Source organism: Papilio machaon, chromosome 7, assembly GCF_912999745.1.
Source record: "Papilio machaon chromosome 7, ilPapMach1.1, whole genome shotgun sequence".
NCBI classification, from domain to species: domain Eukaryota; kingdom Metazoa; phylum Arthropoda; class Insecta; order Lepidoptera; family Papilionidae; genus Papilio; species Papilio machaon.
The window spans coordinates 5,554,222-5,573,511 of record NC_059992.1 but is presented as its reverse complement, the minus strand read 5'-3'; the positions used below and the strand labels follow the sequence as shown (position 1 = coordinate 5,573,511).

The window sequence follows — 19,290 nt, the reverse complement described above, 5'->3', positions numbered from 1 at the left end:
ACATGACATTATAAAGATTCTCATTATCTATTTTATTCGCGATAACTTTTAATATGAAATTGTTTATTCAAGTATCATCTATTTACCCGAATATTAAAAATGTACTCGTACATCAGAATAACATCGAAGCTAGTCCAATTTATACGACTAGAGAATATGATATTTAACTTAATAAATTGTATGATACATTATTTATTTATTTTGTTTTAATAGCATAATAACACATTTCTGGAACTATGATAATAATTTATAGACTGCCGATAGTCTTGTCAAAATAGGTACCTATTCAAAGTATAAGTACCAATAAAAGTTTTTTTTATGGATTAATTCAACTGACATCAAATATCTTATTACAGATTAATAAATAAAGCATGTTTTTTTTATTACATTGGTGTGAATAAAATAGGTAGAAGTTAAATTAAAAAGCATTGATAGCTATTGCTTGTATGTTGTTGATCTGAAGCCTATATGTTATTGTGTATATAATGTAATCACATGTTAAATAAAACATACACATATACCACATAGAGGTAGGTAAGAAGTTGTACTACAAAAGTACATAGGATTGCACCATCACGAGCATGTAGACAATTGTTCAAATATATAAAGCTATGTAAAAAATTAACTTGTTAGTTTGTATATTTCTTACGATGTTATCTAATTCAACTTATATGAATCTATTTTATGAATATTTCGACTTGCAAACGAATTAATATATTCATAATCTGTTGAATTAGAAATCATTATAGTATCTTTAATATTAACCTCGAAATGTCCCTCTAAAACGTTCGAGTTTCTGTAGCATTGACAATATAGACATTCAAAATGCTATTTACATTAATATAACTTATATAAATTTCTTAATATTAAGATAAAGTGAATGTGAATTCATTATACACTATATTGTTGAAGTATTTAATCTATTATCTACCTTCCTGTTCAGACTTTGTTATCTTAGTGTTTGAAAAATGGCTCAACATGTTTCATCCCGGTATAATATATGAGAAAAACTAAGAATAATTAATTAATCCTATTTGAAAAATTATATATATAGTCATATTCGAGCCTTGGCTATAATTTCTACAAAATATTGAAAAAATAAAACATGAAAATTATCCAAAATTATTTTATTACTTGGCAAATAACGTGAATATACAAAATTTAATGTAATATAAACAATACTCATTAACATTTAGGTAACTTTATCCTTGAAAAATATTAAATGCCAGCACTTGCTTGATTTTTCACTTTCAAACATTGTACATTCCTGAGCATTAGTAATAGCAAAAAATCATGCAATTTCATTTTTTTTTTTGTTGTATACAAGTAACTTTAAAAAATGTATATAAAATATAATATGTATATTAGTGCAAAATTCATATCACATGCCTCATATGAAAAGTTCTGATTAGTGTTATTACAAATTTTATTTAAAAAGACATCAACTGTTATAATTTTGATTAGTCTAAAACAATATATTATGTAATTAAAAAGATTGTCTATAATACATAATGACATAGATATGTAGTTTTATTTTTATAAGTTGTCTATATCATCAGCTATATCTAATAATTATAAAAAACAGTTATACTCAAAAAATACTTTATTACGCATAAATATAAAATTAAGTTTTGTTGTGCACAATTTTTTTTTTTTTGTTTTAGTATATTCGCATAAAATCGCTGCATTTACAATTTAATTGTAAAACAGCTAATAACATAATTCTTGAAGCATCCCATGTAATAAAATAAAATAAAAAATTTAAAATCATATAAATATCTTATAGAAGAAGCGAGACAGGTGTGTCAGGACCACACCAAAAAGATGTCCATGGTCTCTGTCTACCCCTCTGGGTTACTGGAGTGAGCTATGTTGCTGTTGTTGTATTAAGATTATCCTACATTAATTCATCAAGTGGGTTTAGTAAATTTATATTAGAAATTTGTAGTTAAAATATTAAGCTATGTTAATCTATTATTTTCCTTATAATAGTACTTACTGTATGTATAAAGATGACCAAATTAAATCAAGGGCTGAGAATGAACAATTTTGAAAAGATAATATACATAATCATAATATATATAATATATAATTTACTTGAGTTTAAGCATTCCTTAAGGTCCAATTATTTACTTACATAATTCGGCATGGAATAATATATATTTAAAAAATTAAAAAAAAACTAAAAAGGTATTATAAACATATAGTTCAACTATCATCATAATATCTTCGCTTCATTGTTCTGTATTTTTTCAATTTATACAGTGCTTCTATTTCCTTAACCACAAATTCTCCATGCTTTATCATAATTTCTATTTTCTTGGGATCAGTTTCCTCACTATTTCTTGAAAAAACTTTGTGTAGTCTCTTTCTGAAAAGGTCGTAACCTTGAGGCCAATCTCGACCTAAATACAGAAGCTGGAAATAAAATGAGTAACATTACTCAATATGTGCTCTTCTACTTTAAATCAATCATAAAATTTTCGAGTTTGTTAATACTCACAGTTTTGTAAAGATTTATAACAGATTTCCTGTGACTTGACATGGTTCAGAGTCCAAAAAAAGACAGCTTACAAGCAGATAACGTCAATTTTTTTTACTATATTTATATGAAAGACATAATATATCGTAACTGCGATATAAAAACATTGCATATGCACTGCAGGTGCTGACGAAATATTGGTTGTCATTTATGTTGACATTTGTTGTTATCACTTCACTATAGATTCACATACAAGCTGATAAAATTGTAAACAATGACCCCTTTTACCACGATTTCTCAAGCTGATGTGAGATTATTGTATACCAATTCACATTTTCGTCTTAAAAACCTTATTTTCTATAATTTAATTGATAAGTGATAAACGGGACAAATATTATTGAATATTTTATTGCTAAAAATGGGTGCAAAGAGTAATTAAAATTTTGAAAGTCAACTGTCATTGTCAAAGTCATCATTGTCATAGTCTGAAAGTAATAGAACACATTTGGAAAGTGCACGAATATCAAAAATAAGTTCCCCAAATATCTAAATCCGTAATCCACATACCTAGCTTCAGGGTTTGTATGTGAATTAGGGTGAATATTTCCTATCTTGATTTCTGGCCTTTGCATTTTTTGAGAATTGAGAAGCTCCGTATAAAATCCCTAGGTTTTTTTTTATATATTTTCTGGCCTGGATACTAGTCCTTTTGGCTGAATTCCCTAGGCCTCGAGTTGTTTTGCCAGGATTAACTATAAAAAAATATTATCTAGTTGCTAAGTAACGAAATAATTTGAATTTGCTGATAATCGATTGTTATTATTGGTGTAGCTGATGGTTTTCTTCTAATTTATTGGAATTATAATGGCAGACGAAGAAGAACCAGGTCAAATTGGCGAAGGTAAACGTAAAGGCAAAGCGTAATAATAATTATGAAAATAGCGCTGCAGGATGTGATCACCGTAATCTATACCACTATGTTGAAAAAAGCATCTGACTATATAGAATTCATTGTACAAGTTAAAAAGTTTAATTGCTATATTATACTTTCACAATTTACACTTTCAGTGCAATACGACAATAACAACTATGATGATCATTTTAAATAATTTAATCTAGCAATTACCGAATAAAGAAATATAATCCATACTGTTGACTGTTAAAAGTTTTTTTTAATAGAGCAACGAGAGGAAGGTGAGTTAGAGCATCATGAAGAAGAAGCAGTAGAAGAAGAACAAGAACCAGAAGAATCAATTTTAACAGAATATGATCCTGATGACTTTCTATCAGGCGCTATCAATAGCTTGGATTCCACAATTCCTCTAGATTTCTTAGAATTTGAGTATCCTTTTATGCCACAAAGCGCTAGCCTCGTGAACCTACGCTGCTTGTATTTTGTATAGCACTCGCGGCCGTGCCAATGAAAACATATCGTGCGACTATATGTACATACGGGCTCAATAAAATTGATTATTTGTACAAATTCTTTTCTCTACTTTTCCTTAACCTAAATAAAGATATTCTTTCGGATATAACTGCCTGAAGTACTTCAATTTATGTGCATGCGATGAAACAGTTATTTGCTGGGCGGCTGGCAGTATTATAACTTTTATGGACGTCAAAACTAAACAAACTTGGTTTCGTAGAAGCACTACTGGGGGCTCTGTTGGCAATATTACGGTAAGATTTATTTTTTTAATTCCAGTTAAAATAATCATTTACAACTGTACCTACTATTCCCTTGTTAAATCTCTTTAACACATATGTCGTCTTCATAATTAATATAGTATAGGTAGGTCGAAATAGTCCTGTCACGTACTGGCTGAAAAGTCGTTAGACGTGCATTTTGACCCGCCGCCGCACGAGATTTAATTTTACGGTTTGTTAAAAGGTAAGGTGTTAATATGTTTGTACACGATGTTATCAGTCTTACAGAGTAGATCCCAACTACCGTATAGCAATAGCAGAAGGCAGAGAGGGTGACCGCGACCCCTTGATACTGCTCTACACATGGCCGCAGATGGAAATAGATGCCGTTTTACGCGATGGAACGTCGAATGCGTACTCCATTATGGACTTTAGGTATTTTTATGTCATAAATAAGAATAATACCTCACCTTTATAACTGAATTGAGTTACAGATACAAAATGATGATTATAGTGGCAAATTGTTTTTACTCATAAAATTAGAACCCTAATATGACAGCCAAGTTAAGTAATTTAACCTGACAATCAAGCCTTTTGGAAAGTCAACAGTGGTAGACGCAACATTCGCGTTTCGCCTGATGACAGTGCGTGCCGGAGACCTAATTTTAATCCCCATTTAGAAATGGATTAGGTAGGGGAGGAGATGCATAGGAAGGGCAAATATTCTCTTTCAGTGCGTACCCGCCTCCGTTGATTAAAGGTAGGAAACGCATCTGCAATTGCGGATGACTATGGGTAGCGGTCCCTTCGCCTTTTCAGCGAGTGTCCGCTTGATCGCTTGCCTTATAATATTAACCCTCGTAATAATGAACTTGCTTTAATCCTTCGATACAAAAATAATAATATCGCAGCCCAGATGGAGAGCTGTTAGCGTCCGTGGGGAAAGAACCTGATTACAATTTGACCATATGGAACTGGAAGAAACATAAAATTCTTTTAAGAACTAGTGCTTTCTCTTTCGATGTTAACGCTGCGATGTTTTCAAAATATTGCCCAGGACAATTAACGACGGCAGGTAGGTTTAAAAATATTATCTTATGCATTGTTTAATAAAACTTTTATAATAAATATCCTAGAAAAGATTTGTTTTATTATTATTTATTTATTAGGAGCAGCACATATAAAGTTTTGGAAAATGGCAGAAACATTTACGGGACTCAAACTAAAGGGAGACCTTGGTAGATTTGGTAAGACAGAAATTTGCGACGTTCTAGGCGTATATCCTATGCCAGATGAAAAGGTAATGTTTTCCAATACTACTTACTACTGTGATAAAAATCTGGTCGTGATAAACGTATAATAGAAAAATATTGACAGCGAAAAATTTGATTTCGTTTATTGGTTATTAACTTAGCTATAATATAAACGAAGAACAAGCATACTTTATTAACTTCTAGGTGTTATCCGGGTGCGAATGGGGTAACATTCTAGTTTGGGAAGCGGGACTCGTCAAGTTGGAAGTAACACAACGTGGTCGGAAGACTTGTCATAAAGCGCCTGTCGTAAGTGTTATTCATACACGATATTTGTAGAGAGGCACATCTATTAAGAACTTATTATATTTGTAACCTTATTCAGATTCAATTCATGCTAAGTCCTGCGGGCGACGAGGTGACGACCATCTCTCGGGACGGTTGCGTTCGCGCCTGGTATTGGGACACAGTGGAGCAAGCCGATCCGCCGGAGGACGATCCTTTTGTAGAACTCAATCCTGTTGCTGAAACATGTGTAAGATCATTGAAAAGAACCAAGATCATGTATTGGCGATGTCTCTTACTTTCTTCATCGTGTTATCCAGATTGCTTTCAATCAGACTTTTGTCCGCCAATTGCAGTATGTTCCATGATTTAGCACCAGACTGTTCACAACTTTGTTGTTATTATTCTACATAAATATTAATAAATATCAAATATAAGTTACAAAACTGTTTGAATATATTTGCAGGTACCAGGCTGTCAGATCATGTGTCTCAAACATCAAAAGGACATGTATTGGTATGCACAGGTAAAAGATAAAATTACTAATTTTTCAAACTAAACTGCCATTATGTATTCCTAGTTTTCAAGTTATTCATTCTCTAAGGATGGTAATGGTGGCATATGGACGGTGGATATCGAGATAGATAAAATTGAGTGCAATCATAATAAAATATCGACGTACCACGCTGGAGAAGTGATTGCGATGGTAGCTCTCCGCTTGCATCCTATACTCCTCACGGTGGGATGCGACGGCGCCCTGCAGGCCTACAGCACGGAAACCCAGATGTTGCTGGCCAGGTATCAGTTCCCGAATGCTGTCACATGCATGCTGTATCCGCCGCATGAGGTGAGTTACAATCCATTATCTACAAAATTTTACAAAGAGTCAAATCAAATGTGGTCGCGGTCAAGCGCTAGATTATTCATTAAAAAAAAAATATCAGAATATATTATTTTATTCAGGTTGATCCCAGTGCGAGAATAGTTTTAATCGGATTTGCGGACGGAGTGATGCGAACTCTATTGATACATCCAGATATATTGCAAGCCGCCACTGCCCTCATCGACGTGCGGATTCATTCCGCGTTGACCATACACAGCGAGGATTCTCTAAACCCCGATGCACTGGATCTGATTTCGGTGAGCAAGTTAACAAGTGTTCATTTTAAAAGTACAAAAAATCCATTAAGCTATTGTGGAGTTGCGTTGTTGTCACTGTCGATAAGAGCTGTTTGATAGACCATATAACTATTGAATTCAAATTATGTTAAAATTCGTTATTTGTTTTCATTATGATAAAGTCTACTACCTTATGTTTTCTTTGAATGTAATTGAATATTATATTTACACTAATTAAATTTGTTTCAATAACAAGAATTGTTGGTTTTTTACAGTTGCTTAAGCCCCATTCCAAATCTTTAACGCAAATAACAATCAATTACCAAAACACGTTGCTGGTCACCAGCGGACAGGACAGTACAATATTTATGTACCAATTGAAATCTGGTAGACCCTTCACTCTAAACAGATTGGGATTTATAACAACCCCTAATAATGTAACGTACATGACTTGGAAACCAGACGAGGTATGCACTAACCGTATCTGTAAATATTTATTTATTTACTAGCTGTTGCTCGTAACTTAGTAAGCGCAAATAAAAAAAAATAGCCTACGGTACTTTCGCATACATTAAGCTTCTTTCTAAAAAGTTCCGTCCAAATTGGTAAAGCCGTTTTGTTGATCACTAGGACTAAATACGGACTTGTAGTCAGATAGACAAAAAATATAAAATATTTTTTTATATTACATACTAACACTCCAATGTTATTTATCTGTTTAGATATAGATTATAAAGCATTTTAAAATTTAATATACCTTGTTTAAGGAAAGAGTATTACTTTTATGTGGACCCGTTGGTTCTTTAATGGAAGTAGTTTTACCAGACGCCGAAGTTCAAAAATATTCTGAGATAACAACATTCAAATTGGAATTTATATCTTCCAAACAAACCCAAATTAAGAAACATTTGTAAGTAAAGAAGAGTGTTAATTTATTTTTGGTCCTAAAAAAGTCAGATTTTTTTACTTTAGATTTCTTAATTTCTATTCATAATTATTTTTATCACTTTATTATAATTGATTTTAAAAATTAGCTTGCGTTACCGCCCTTTCCCACAAGAAGAGGACCTGGCCAGTATTGACGAGGAAGCATTAAAAGCTAAAGAGGAAGCAGAAAAAGAAAAGGACGACGAAGAAGAAGAATGGATAGGAGAAATTCAACTAAGTGAGAATCAAAGCTTTACAATACCGACCGTTTTCCTAATACGGTAAAACGTACATTTTTCTCTGTAAAATATTCGAATATCACAATTTTATGTATCTCTAATCCTTCGGCTAATATTTATTTCAAAATGTTAATGTTATTAGGAAATCAAAATCAACTTTTGAAACAGCTCTATTAGGTAATCATAACATTTTAAATATCCTGATATATTTTTCTGTGTATTATATGAATATCAATGTGCCAATATCTGAATTTAAAGTTTATATACTGATTTTAATTGTCATATTAGTTGAAGATGAAACAATAGCTGGCACAACACTCACATGGGCTGCGTATTGCGAGGAGGGTGTATGGACAGTGCAGCAGGACACGGGGGCCTTGTTGCTCGTTCGACCGGGTCTTAGCAAAATATTCAAATATGGTCCCATACCTGAAGCGTGGACTGAAGATATTACCACTTTGAAATTCATGTACGTTGTTCTCTAATTGTAGTTCTCTGTTTTTGAGACTATTCATCTCAGTGATATTAAAAGTGGTCTAGGTAACCCTCTCGGGTCCACGGAAGACCCGGTAGGAGTGTAAGAAAGCGGGAAATAAAGTTAAGAGTTCATTAGTTGTACAATAAATATAGCAGCAACTAAGAAATTAGTAAAATTTTGAAAGGGTACTAAGACAAAAAAGTTTGGAAGTATGCGATTCATCTGTTAGTTTTTTTACAATTTATATCTTAATCGATTTCCAGATGCGACGGCGCCTATTTAATGATAGGCACTAATACTGGTTACATCCGAGTCGTGAGAATGCCTTTGGAAGATGAAGACAATGAGGATTACCACTATATGACCTGGAGATTGGCTCAACAAAAACTTTTACGTAAACTTAAAGGCAGACGTCTCGCTAAGGAAGAGGTTAATATAATCTATACGTCTCTAAAACTGACAATAATGATAAGTTCAAACAGTGACAGAAATTTCTACTTCCAGACTCAACCAACGCCGCGCATTGATTTCAATGACTATTATTACTTACCCATGCATGATTTCTATACTGGCGCTATAACTTGCATCGAGATAAGTGCAGATGGAAGGTTTCATTGTGTTTTGTTATACATTTGGATCAATTTTAGTAACTTTCTTAACAATTACCCTTATCAATTTCAGCCGACTATTTTCATGTGGAAAAGATGGAAATATTTTTTCGTATACAATCAGTTTTCCAGAGCCCTTGATACCCAAATTAGAATTAAAACCAATAGACCTTCCAGTGAGTATTCTTTGCACATCTTTACTATCAAAATTACGATAATAATGATAATTAATAAAATGAACCAATATTCTTATAAAAATCTGCAACAAAAGGAATTAAAGTAATATAGAAGACTAAACAATAAATAACTTTTTGCAACAGAAAGTACCAAAGATGAAAGAGCCCAGTACTATAGACGGAGAACTGATGTCTCATGAACAACTGAAGCAGAAGGAAGAATATGACAAGAAAATGGCGATAGCCAATGCACACAAGAAGCAAGTTCGTGATCAACTCGCTGAACTTACTGTTGAATATAATAAACTGATCAAAGCGTTAGTATATTTTTTTATTATTGAAATAAATAAAAAGATTTCAATGTTTTAATTTGCAAAATCCTGGCTCAGGTGTTCCACTTTTGAATTAATATCTGACCCTATAAACTTTTCATAGTGGCATAAGAGTCGAAATGCAATAACTTGAAGTAAAAAACATAAATAAAATTATCCGATTTCTAGGAATAAGGCCTTACCATATTCTCAACAAATCGACGTCACGCTGGACCCTCGGCCCCTGATAGAACAAGAGAAAGAGCTAGATGAAGCCAAAGCATTAACAAAAAGAAAACTCGCTCACCAGTTGGAAGCTTCTGACCTAGGTTATCAGAAAATGTACACTCGAAACATAATACAACTTGATGTGTTTCCCTTTACACTGAAAGCCATTAGGTAAAATCTTTATTCATTTAAAAAGGATTTTAGCATTACTAAATCTTAAAATTTAATAAACTTGCGAAACAAATATTGGACGAGATTGAAAGCAATCAATCATAAACAGGGATCCGAACATTATGCTAAGACCTTTGCGACAGAAAAATCTTTCCAAAGCATTTTACGAGCAGTTTGACGAAGTGCATCAGAAAATGGCCGAAGCAGCTTTACGAGGAAGGTAAGTGAAACTAGCAACATTAAATTTATTCTTCTAAAACATTATTAACCATTCTTCTCTTACATGCTAACCTTAGGAATATGAATTTATTGGCATTATCGGATATAGAATTAAAGTAAGTAAGAGGTGGCATGGAATTGTTTCAAAGGAAATTTTGGCAATTAAAAACATATTCACAACACCTTCAAGAAATTGAATGATTTGTTTGTTGCACTGATTGCGCACATCGCACTGGATGGGGACGTTATGGTTTTTTATATTTAATACATCTTGAAAATATTATGCTACTCTCTATCTTTCTTTGCAAATCTTTCAATGTGTGGTTTCTCTTTTCACTAAGGCCTTTATAATTGTCACGCTGATCTGTCTTGGCAAATTGTTTGATAATGTGGTTGTAAATTATTTCAACACCATATTATAATTTTGAGCTATCATCTTCTTGTTAAGACTCTTAATAATTTTATAAGTTGAATTATTTTTGCATGACTCTGATATATCGTTTAAAAGTAATTTTGTCCGAAAATGTGTGCTGTTTTTTACCATTTCTTTTTTTCAATTATTTCATAGACGCGCGGAATCTATCGCACGTCGGGTTATTTCTAAGAAAGCCTCTTGGGGTCCTCCGCGAGTGGCTTCCTTTTTATTAGGACTACCGCCTCGTGCGCCGCATCCATTGAAGAAAGCCATTAGGAATTATTACAAGCGCTTAAACCGTCATCATCTACAATTTATCGAGGTATAATATATAAGAGCATTTGTCACATGACACTGGTTAAATAAGTTAGACATTTTAAACTTTGGATTTGAAAATAAATTTAAACATCATATTTTTAGCGTGTTTTCTTGATTTAACAAGTCTATGCCTCACATTAAATTGATAAAATTGAGATTTATGTAAGCCAAACTACAAATTATCTTGGCGGTAGAGAAAACCTACCAAATTTATTTTTAATGAAGCTAAGTAACAGCAGACGCTTAAAATTAATCCCCGAGTATCTTACTGATAACTATATGATGATATAACTATATTACTGATTTGATGGTACGGATGTACTTAACTTTAATGTCTGGTGTTTTTATTTCTAGTGGCATGAACATTCAGCTCGCAAACCAGACCCAAATGCGATGCCTCCAGGCGCGGCTGAAGCTCTCAAAGAAGCGGAGGCAACCATCGGCAATAGATTGTTGAAGACTCAACCGGACTATGTCGCGCCGCCGGGGCACAACACGCAACTGAGAATTTGCACTACAAGGAAAGAGGTTTGAGATCCAGAAATAATAAAAAAAGTACACTAAATAGTAGTAGGAAATATAAAAGTAGCTCGCAAGAAATAACAAACTACGACTCGTGATAAAAGAATTGAAAGAATACTATTGGTATTCCCAAAGACGGTATTGCCGTTTCCTTTTTAAAATGTTATCTCTAATCTGATCCACCTAATATAACACACCCAGATCCACGACAACAAGCACGAGTTCAATGAAAAGGTGCTCGAGTTGCGGCAGCACAAGCTGCGGCTAGTGGACCGCATGAAGTCTATCGGGGACAGACTGGGTGAGATCCGCTCGGAAATACCTCACAGCATGGTGAAGCAGCCTCCGCCAGTGCCGGCCATCGATGAAGCACTAGAATTCCCGGAGAAAAACTTAGAGGTAAGGCCAGACAGTGTAAAGAAAATTAACTAGTAGGTTTTACTTAAAGGAATCCTTAATACGGTCCAGTTTTAAAGTTGAAATTGATTAATCAACATGCAATTCTAAATATTAACTATTCAAATACGTATGATAAGGGATCGGACAATTCGCATTAAATTAAATTACAAATTATAGAATGCTGTAGGAAAACACTGTTAACGTACATATTTTCAGATTAAACCAGAAGTAACAGTGAAGCATCATATGACACTGACCAAGAAGATTCAACAGGAGAGAAGGAAGTCAATATCCCTATCGCAACCTCGCGTGCGTCCATCACGTGTTGCGAGATTCGTGCCCATAACAGGTTTTCCATTTCATTCAGCACTAGCGATTTGCCTCGATTTCGAACGACTTTTACAAAATACCAGAAAAAATGGTAATTTTTTGGCACACAATAAACGAAGCAAAATCGTCGATTGGAAATTGAGTATTATTTTGCAAACTGCATTTATAATTTTAGTAAGATTGATATTTTTTCCAGTAACACGGCCGTTGGCTGCTTCGTGGGAACTTTTAAAAACAAAACAAGATCAAGAGACATCTGCGGTAGAAGTAGAAATTAGAGAAAGACGTATTAAACGGTATTATCATCAGGAGTCTATTCAGATTAAAGTATTAGTTGTCTGACTCCATTATCGTAATGATGTTTTTGTTTTTGTAGACATCTTTACGAGCAGGACATGTTGCTTGCGGACGCCGCAGTTTCAATACAGCAGTTTGATTCCCGTTTGAGAGAACTCCAAAGAGAGCGGATACGAGTACAAGTGTGTTAAAAATAATATTTGTTATAATATTTCTAGTTTAGGCTAGGATTAGGAACTTGGATTTTACTCTTAATTCCCTTTCAATAACACTACACTACAAAAATATCATGAGATGTTTTGGAATCTTCAACATATCGGTGGCGTGGTCAATTTGTTAATCAATTTACGGTCAATATTTGCTTTTCTTAGGAAAAAAATCAACTTCTGGAGCTGCATTTATTTCAATTACATCGGGAAATGAACGTTTTGAACCGTTTCGAAGCGCATGAAGACCGACTGGCCGAGCGCGTCTACGTCAAACTGATGCAGGCGAGTTAAGACAACTAACAATTTCACAGATCATCAGCTTATGCGTAACTGGCCAGCAACGAGTTTGGATATCATCATCAACATTGTACTGGTTCCTTTTAATAATCATGAATTTGCAATTGATTTTCGAAACAGATCCGAGGAGTTCAGGAGCAGATCGAGGACTGTGAGCATCGTATCGATGAGCATTACACAGAGAAGGAGATGCTGGACGCCTCCTGCCAGGAAATACAGTCGCAGTTCAAACGACTGGTGCATGACAACAAGTTTGCTGACTTCCTGCGAAGGATCTTCAAGAAGAAATATCGGCCCCCTCGCGATAGAGATGATGACGGTGACCTATCTTTAGCCATAGAACATATGGATGTCATTTCTAAATGTTTAACTTTACATTAATTATATCTATTAAATAAAAAAATATGTTAGAATCATCGGAATCTGAGTCCGAGTCATCGTCGAGTGAGGAGGAAGATGATGCGAGTTTGGACAGTCGCGACATCGGCCCTATACGATTGGATCCCAACGTCTGCCCCGAGGGCTGCGACAAGGAGATCTATGACAAGACATATGAATTACGCAACACCAGGTTATTGTCCTTCAAATGTCACTTTTTACAAAATCAATATTTTCAAGTTGAATACTAAACCGACGAAATGCAAAGTATCTTCATAAAATTATATTAATGCCTAAGACTATCCCTTTTAATAAATAGTGCGATCATAAATAATCCATTCGCCCACGTTTGTTAAATTGTCAGGCATCGACACGAGCAGGAAATGATAGAAAAAGACCGTCTCGTAGAGCTGCTGCGCAAAGACATTGAGGCTCACAATAAAGTGAAACGCACCTTGACCATACAGTTGGACAAAAGAAAGAACGACCTTAGAGAATTTATGGTTTGTTGTTTTGTTACATATATTAAATTGTCAATAAATTAGTCTCATTGGTTACATCTAACATCCCGCATTGTTAAGGGCACGAAAAAGGCACAAAAATTACTTAGGTGTAAAGTAGTGTGTACTTTCGTGTTAATAAATATTGTGGTATTAGCGTCCTAAATTTTTATTGCTTCTGAATAATTGGCCCGAAACGTTTATTTAGATGGAGAAACAGAACTGCATGAACGAAGTGGACCAAGTGGTGGTGCTGCGGTACGACCAAATACGTGCGTCGGCCTTCCGCGGCTGCACGGGGCCGCAGGGGCTTTCCAACACCGTCGTGTTCCCCGAGCGTCTGCTGCAAAAGCTGCGCCAGCGCGTGCTCGAGCTGCGAGACGAGATCAAACAGCAAAGACAGAGACATAAGTAAGGCCAGTGCCGGTGTTAGGGTAAGGCGCGGTTGGGCGACCGACCAGCGCGCTGGATAGAAAGGAACGGTACAGGTTTACGAATTACACGGTCTCACGTAACTATTTAAAAAGATGTGGTAAAAATGAAGGCACCCTAGAAAGTTCGTCCAGGGCACTGGTAGCTCTAAAACTAGCACTGAGTAAGGCAATGCACAAAGTCAACAAACACACTGTTTCAAGTGAATGTAAAAAAATACGTAAGTCCGGTATGGCACCGATTAGTCTTATGATCAGTAAAATAACTGCTGTACCAGGATAAATCGCACTCACCTGTTCCGCATGAACATTGATCTGAAAGCGATGGAGGAGCAGGCGAGCGAGCTGCGTGCCAAGATGCGCGACGTGCTGACCCGCAAGCTGGGCAAGCCGCGCCGCGTCGACCGCACACTGGACGACCTGCTGCGTCAGATGGCGCGCCGACACAAGTTCACCTCCGCCGTCGGCACTATGCCGCAGATGCAGATGCAGATCCGCCAGTGGCACGTCAGTGTTTTCACGACAATATTCTGCCGCTATACATTAAAATAACAATATGTTTTAAACGGAGATTTCAATCTCAGAAACCCACAGTGGATCAAACTAAATTATGACAGCCCACTAACTCCCCTTGTACCCCCATCTGGTAGCTGTCTTGTTATTTTTCTTTTAGGTAATTTTTGATGTCTAAGTAGGTTTTATATTTTTTTTGACAGAACTAAAGGCAGTGCCTCTATTACCGGCCCAGATAAGGTTGCCGCATATTAACGTTTTCATAGTAAGAAAATATAATTAAAGTGCATTTTCGGTTAACGTGCATACTTTATAGAAAAGAATATCATCAAACGATACAACTACTAAGAATTAAGTTACTTTTACTGAAATTTCAAAATGGTTCTTTTTATGTATCATAGGAACGTCTTGGAGAATTGGAGAAAAAATATTTAAAAGAGTTGGATCACTATTCGGATCGTCTACGCTTAGCTTCAGCTTTACAAGCGGATATCTTACCTCAGAAGGTTCATTTTTTTTTTCTACCATAATAAAAAATTTAAATAGCCGATTTTTTTATTGTTTTGTACATCTAACACAAAAAACAAATACTTTACATCAAATTCAAATGTATATTATGTTTTGTCATTATTTACAGCCGTGTAAAGATCCAAACGTAATGGTTGGTAATTACGAACCGGAGCAATACCAACGAGACGTGGTCCGTCTACGAATAATTCGGTCTCAACAATTGCAGCAAATAGCGGTATTGATATTGACTGGAATTTATAATACGAAACTTCGTTAATTACCTTATTAAAGATTTATTCAAATGTAAGTGTAACAAGTGAGCGTCGGTGGCTCAGGGGTTAAGCACTTGACTTGCAATCTGCAGGTCTTGGGTTCGAATCCCGCCATGTACCAATGTGTTTTTCGATTTTCGATTTACATATGTACATTTATCCGACGTTCTTACGGTGAAGGAAAACATCGTGATGCAACCTGCACATATCTGAGAAGAAAATTCAAATATATGTGTGAAGTCAACCAACCCGCACTTGGCCAGCGTGGTTGACTATGGCCTAGTCACCCCTAACTTGGGGTAGGATCCGAGCCCCTCGGTGGGGACGTATAGTGATGATGATGATGATGAAGTGTAACAATATTGGCTATTTTATAGGCTCTGAAGGAAGAGATAAAAGGTCTCCGTACAAAGCCTTTCTCTCAGGAAATTGGGCCGGTGAGGAGAGGACCGCACCTCGAAGTCGACCAATCGGAACTACGTCTTAATCCAATAAAACGCACCACTAGACATACCAAGAAGAAATATTTTCCAATGTAAAGTCTAACCCGTTATCAACATTTACTTTTTTGTGTAATTTCAGTATGTTCACTGCAGTTATAGAAAATTTACAATATTAGTTAATTTTACAATGTGTGTTGCGGATCTTTAATGAAAACGTGAATTGATCTTCAAAGTTAATTGCCAATTCTTCCAGAATACTGTGCCTACAAAAAGGAAATAACAAATAGGGTAAAAGCCGGATAGTTGCCTCGGACGGATACATGCCTCAGTTTCAAATGCTCTATGTTAGACGTATTGACTGTGTTTATTTTTGATCATAATTAAAAGCGTCCCCCTCGCAGGCCTTAGTGCCGCATAAGCCGTTGAAATAGGGGTATTTGTTTTGTCCGTGTGAGAAAACATCTTCCGCGGCGATACATTGACGAGCGCCAGAATTATATTGGTAAGTAATCTCTGTTAAATATTTTTATAACTGATTGCGATTTCAGTCAAAAATATATTTCTTTGAGTTCATTAGAGTTTAAATTACACTGTTTATTAGGTTTTATTGTTAAATATGTTTTATATATTTCGTAAATAAAAAGGGCAAGTATCCGTATCAAATCGGATAGTTGCCCTACTGACTTTTGCGGATTGTTGCCCTGCGGCAACTATCTAACTATACATTGTTAACAAGCAAAAACAGATTTTTTTCTTACTCATTTTTTTCATTTGCTTTTACTGTTTTTTTCTTGGTGATTTTTTATTTGATTTTACCATAGTTTATCTAAAATAAAATAAATACTCAACAGCAAAATGCCGAAATAGGTGTGAGGCAAGCTGAGGGCTTATCAATTCAAAGAGCGAAGGGTCTAAGCAGAGCCGAATTAGCCAAATTTTTTGATCTGCTCATAACCGTCTTAACTGATAACGATTTGCTAGATAAGCCGGATCGAATTTTTAATATGGATGAAAGTGGTGTCCAACTCAACAATAAACCAGGCAAGGTATTGGACAAGAAAGGTACTAGAACAGTGAAATCACTTACTTCCGGTGAAAAAGGAGAAACAATTACCGTTGTTGCGAACCGAAATAAATAATAACATTACATTTTTATTTTGGACACTTATTTACTATTTTGGAGTCAATTATTGTTATAATTTTATAATTATAATTTAACTTTAAATAATATTTTATAAAAAATTGTATTTAATAATAAAAACTGATTATTTAAATTAACATAAGTTCATTTTTATTTGAAAATAAAAACAGACGGGCATCTATCCTCACATTGGGCAAGTATCCCCCCAACCATTTTTAACGTTAGGCTAGTATCCGCTATAGTTGGCAACTATCCTCTTTTTTAGAGGTCATATTAAAGTGGATTTACTTAAAATTTATAATATTTATAATTTTTTATAGTTAGGGTATGTTAGAAGATTAATGAACTATGTTGGAGAATACACTTTGAATAAAAAATGTATTGGTACAAATTTTTTAAAGGAGATTTTTAAAAAGTGTGGCAACTATCCGGCTTTTACCCTACAAAATTTATTTAATTGCGTTTGTGGCTAGCACGCCGATAGGTTCGCAGACGCAGGTGGTGCAGGAAGTGAACGTGATGTCGCTGCTGTACGACTGCCTGGACGCCATGCGCGTCACACGAGACGACGCCGACCAACTGCTCAAAGATCTCACCGACCAACTGCCTGACGTATTAGCTGGGTATATAACCTAAGAAAAAACCATAACAAATACAAGTACGAGTAATAAGTAGCTTATAATTTGTATATGTATCGTTTTAGAACAAAATCTCGCTTCGAAGTGATCGACTCGCTCGTTCGCAAATGGCTACTGAAACACGGCGGCGATCCGAGTCTTTACAAGAAACAGACACGAGCTTTTGACGCCCTCGCCGCGCTGGCAGACCGCCTTATCAAAGAACATGTAAGTTCCATTACGATTTATTGTGCTAGTTAAAAGTTGCGAGATTGTCAAAAACAAACTCGGTTAAAACCGATTACAACAGTAGAATGTATTTAGTTATTGTAAAAATACTGTTTACATTGTTCATTTTTGTCGTATTATATTGTAAACAGTAACGGTCGACATCGATTTCGTTTGCACGGAATTAAACAAAGTGGTCTATAATATTCCCGCGTACATCAGCTACCTTACAGTCAGGATATCATTAACTCACATTAAAGTCCCGACAAAATAGAATTGTATAGATTTGAAAATTGAAAATAATAAAATGTACTTCTCAGATTGCAGCAATGGAAGGCGCCGAACCAAAGGAATTGGAAGCTATGAAATCGTTGGAAGATGCTTTAAGAGAAGTTTCTGATAAAGACCAAACACTTCACAGACGACTCGGGCCAGCACTCGCGGCGTTGATGCACACCACTGATATGGAAGAATTAGGTTACATTTTCATTATTATAAGTATAAAAGTACTGTGATGCAGAAAATATTTAACCAAGCAGGCAACGAAAATACTATTCTAATCTTGAATGTGTTCTTGTAGCTACTCAAGAGACCATGACGTTATTGGTCAATTCACTTATAGGAGGCGATCACAGGCTCACCGCAGAATCTGTTGACCGCATTCAGCCCGATGACGTTATAGAAGATATTAGGGGTGTGTTAAAATAGTTTATTACTACTATAATCTGCCATCAAATGTTAAAGTTGAGTAAATTCCTCGTTAGATACAATTATCAAACACGTCAATTGCATCAAAATAAATACGATATTTTACGATGTTTATACAACACTTACGATACAATATTTGTGCTAGGCCCAATGTTCATATTAACGAACACTGAGATGAACGACTGAGTAAGAAATTGTTATGATAACGATGATGTGAAAACCAAATCAATCTTACGAGAAGCTTTGATAATGAACAATGAAACTTATCATTTACAGAATGTGGCGTTAGGGCTCCAATTAATGAGTTAAGGAAAATTGTTAAATTAGCCGTGGATTGTCTCCGCTCGCAGCTAATAGGACCCGAAGAAGCAAAGTTCTTGGACGCCGAAGTTGCTAAAGCATTGTCAGTTGAATCTTTTAGTAAAAAATGATGTTAAACTTTTTAAAATACAAATGCATTTTATTTCAACCCTTTTTTCTTACGTGTTAGCTTTAAAATCTTATGGAACATGGAATCCTGGAGATATCACGCAGCACGATCTCAGGAAATTACTGTGTGTTTACAAAACCTTAAATAAAATTAATTTGTTTTTTGTTGTCTGGCAGCACAAAATTTATA

The 19,290-nt window shown here is 35.1% G+C and overlaps 1 protein-coding gene across 1 annotated transcript; it reads left to right on the top strand.

Moving 5' to 3' along the window:
- Positions 1-3,284: 3,284 nt before the first annotated feature.
- On the top strand, positions 3,285-19,102 carry LOC106715082 (cilia- and flagella-associated protein 44). Its single transcript, XM_045678639.1, has 41 exons — positions 3,285-3,383; positions 3,662-3,824; positions 4,000-4,162; positions 4,410-4,564; positions 5,041-5,204; positions 5,299-5,429; positions 5,587-5,691; positions 5,768-5,917; positions 6,134-6,193; positions 6,272-6,514; positions 6,631-6,807; positions 7,062-7,253; positions 7,554-7,696; positions 7,821-7,951; positions 8,241-8,421; positions 8,694-8,859; positions 8,935-9,038; positions 9,112-9,214; positions 9,359-9,531; positions 9,715-9,924; positions 10,034-10,144; positions 10,712-10,880; positions 11,231-11,404; positions 11,600-11,797; positions 12,014-12,146; positions 12,324-12,423; positions 12,504-12,606; positions 12,796-12,915; positions 13,051-13,249; positions 13,342-13,501; positions 13,673-13,811; positions 14,017-14,219; positions 14,518-14,746; positions 15,154-15,258; positions 15,390-15,497; positions 15,912-16,069; positions 17,592-17,741; positions 17,822-17,963; positions 18,284-18,440; positions 18,544-18,657; positions 18,948-19,102. Exons 1-41 carry the CDS (start codon positions 3,347-3,349, stop codon positions 19,100-19,102), a joined length of 6,078 nt encoding a protein of 2,025 aa, XP_045534595.1. The 5' UTR covers positions 3,285-3,346.
- The last annotated feature ends 188 nt before the right edge of the window (positions 19,103-19,290 follow it).

Coding starts and splice junctions, on each gene's coding strand:
- LOC106715082 (XM_045678639.1), top strand. CDS start 3,347: ATGGCAGACGAAGAAGAACCAGGTCAAATTGGCGAAG. Junction 4,163..4,409: donor GCTCTGTTGGCAATATTACG/GTAAGATTTATT, acceptor CGATGTTATCAG/TCTTACAGAGTAGATCCCAA. Junction 13,250..13,341: donor TCGCGATAGAGATGATGACG/GTGACCTATCTT, acceptor AAAATATGTTAG/AATCATCGGAATCTGAGTCC.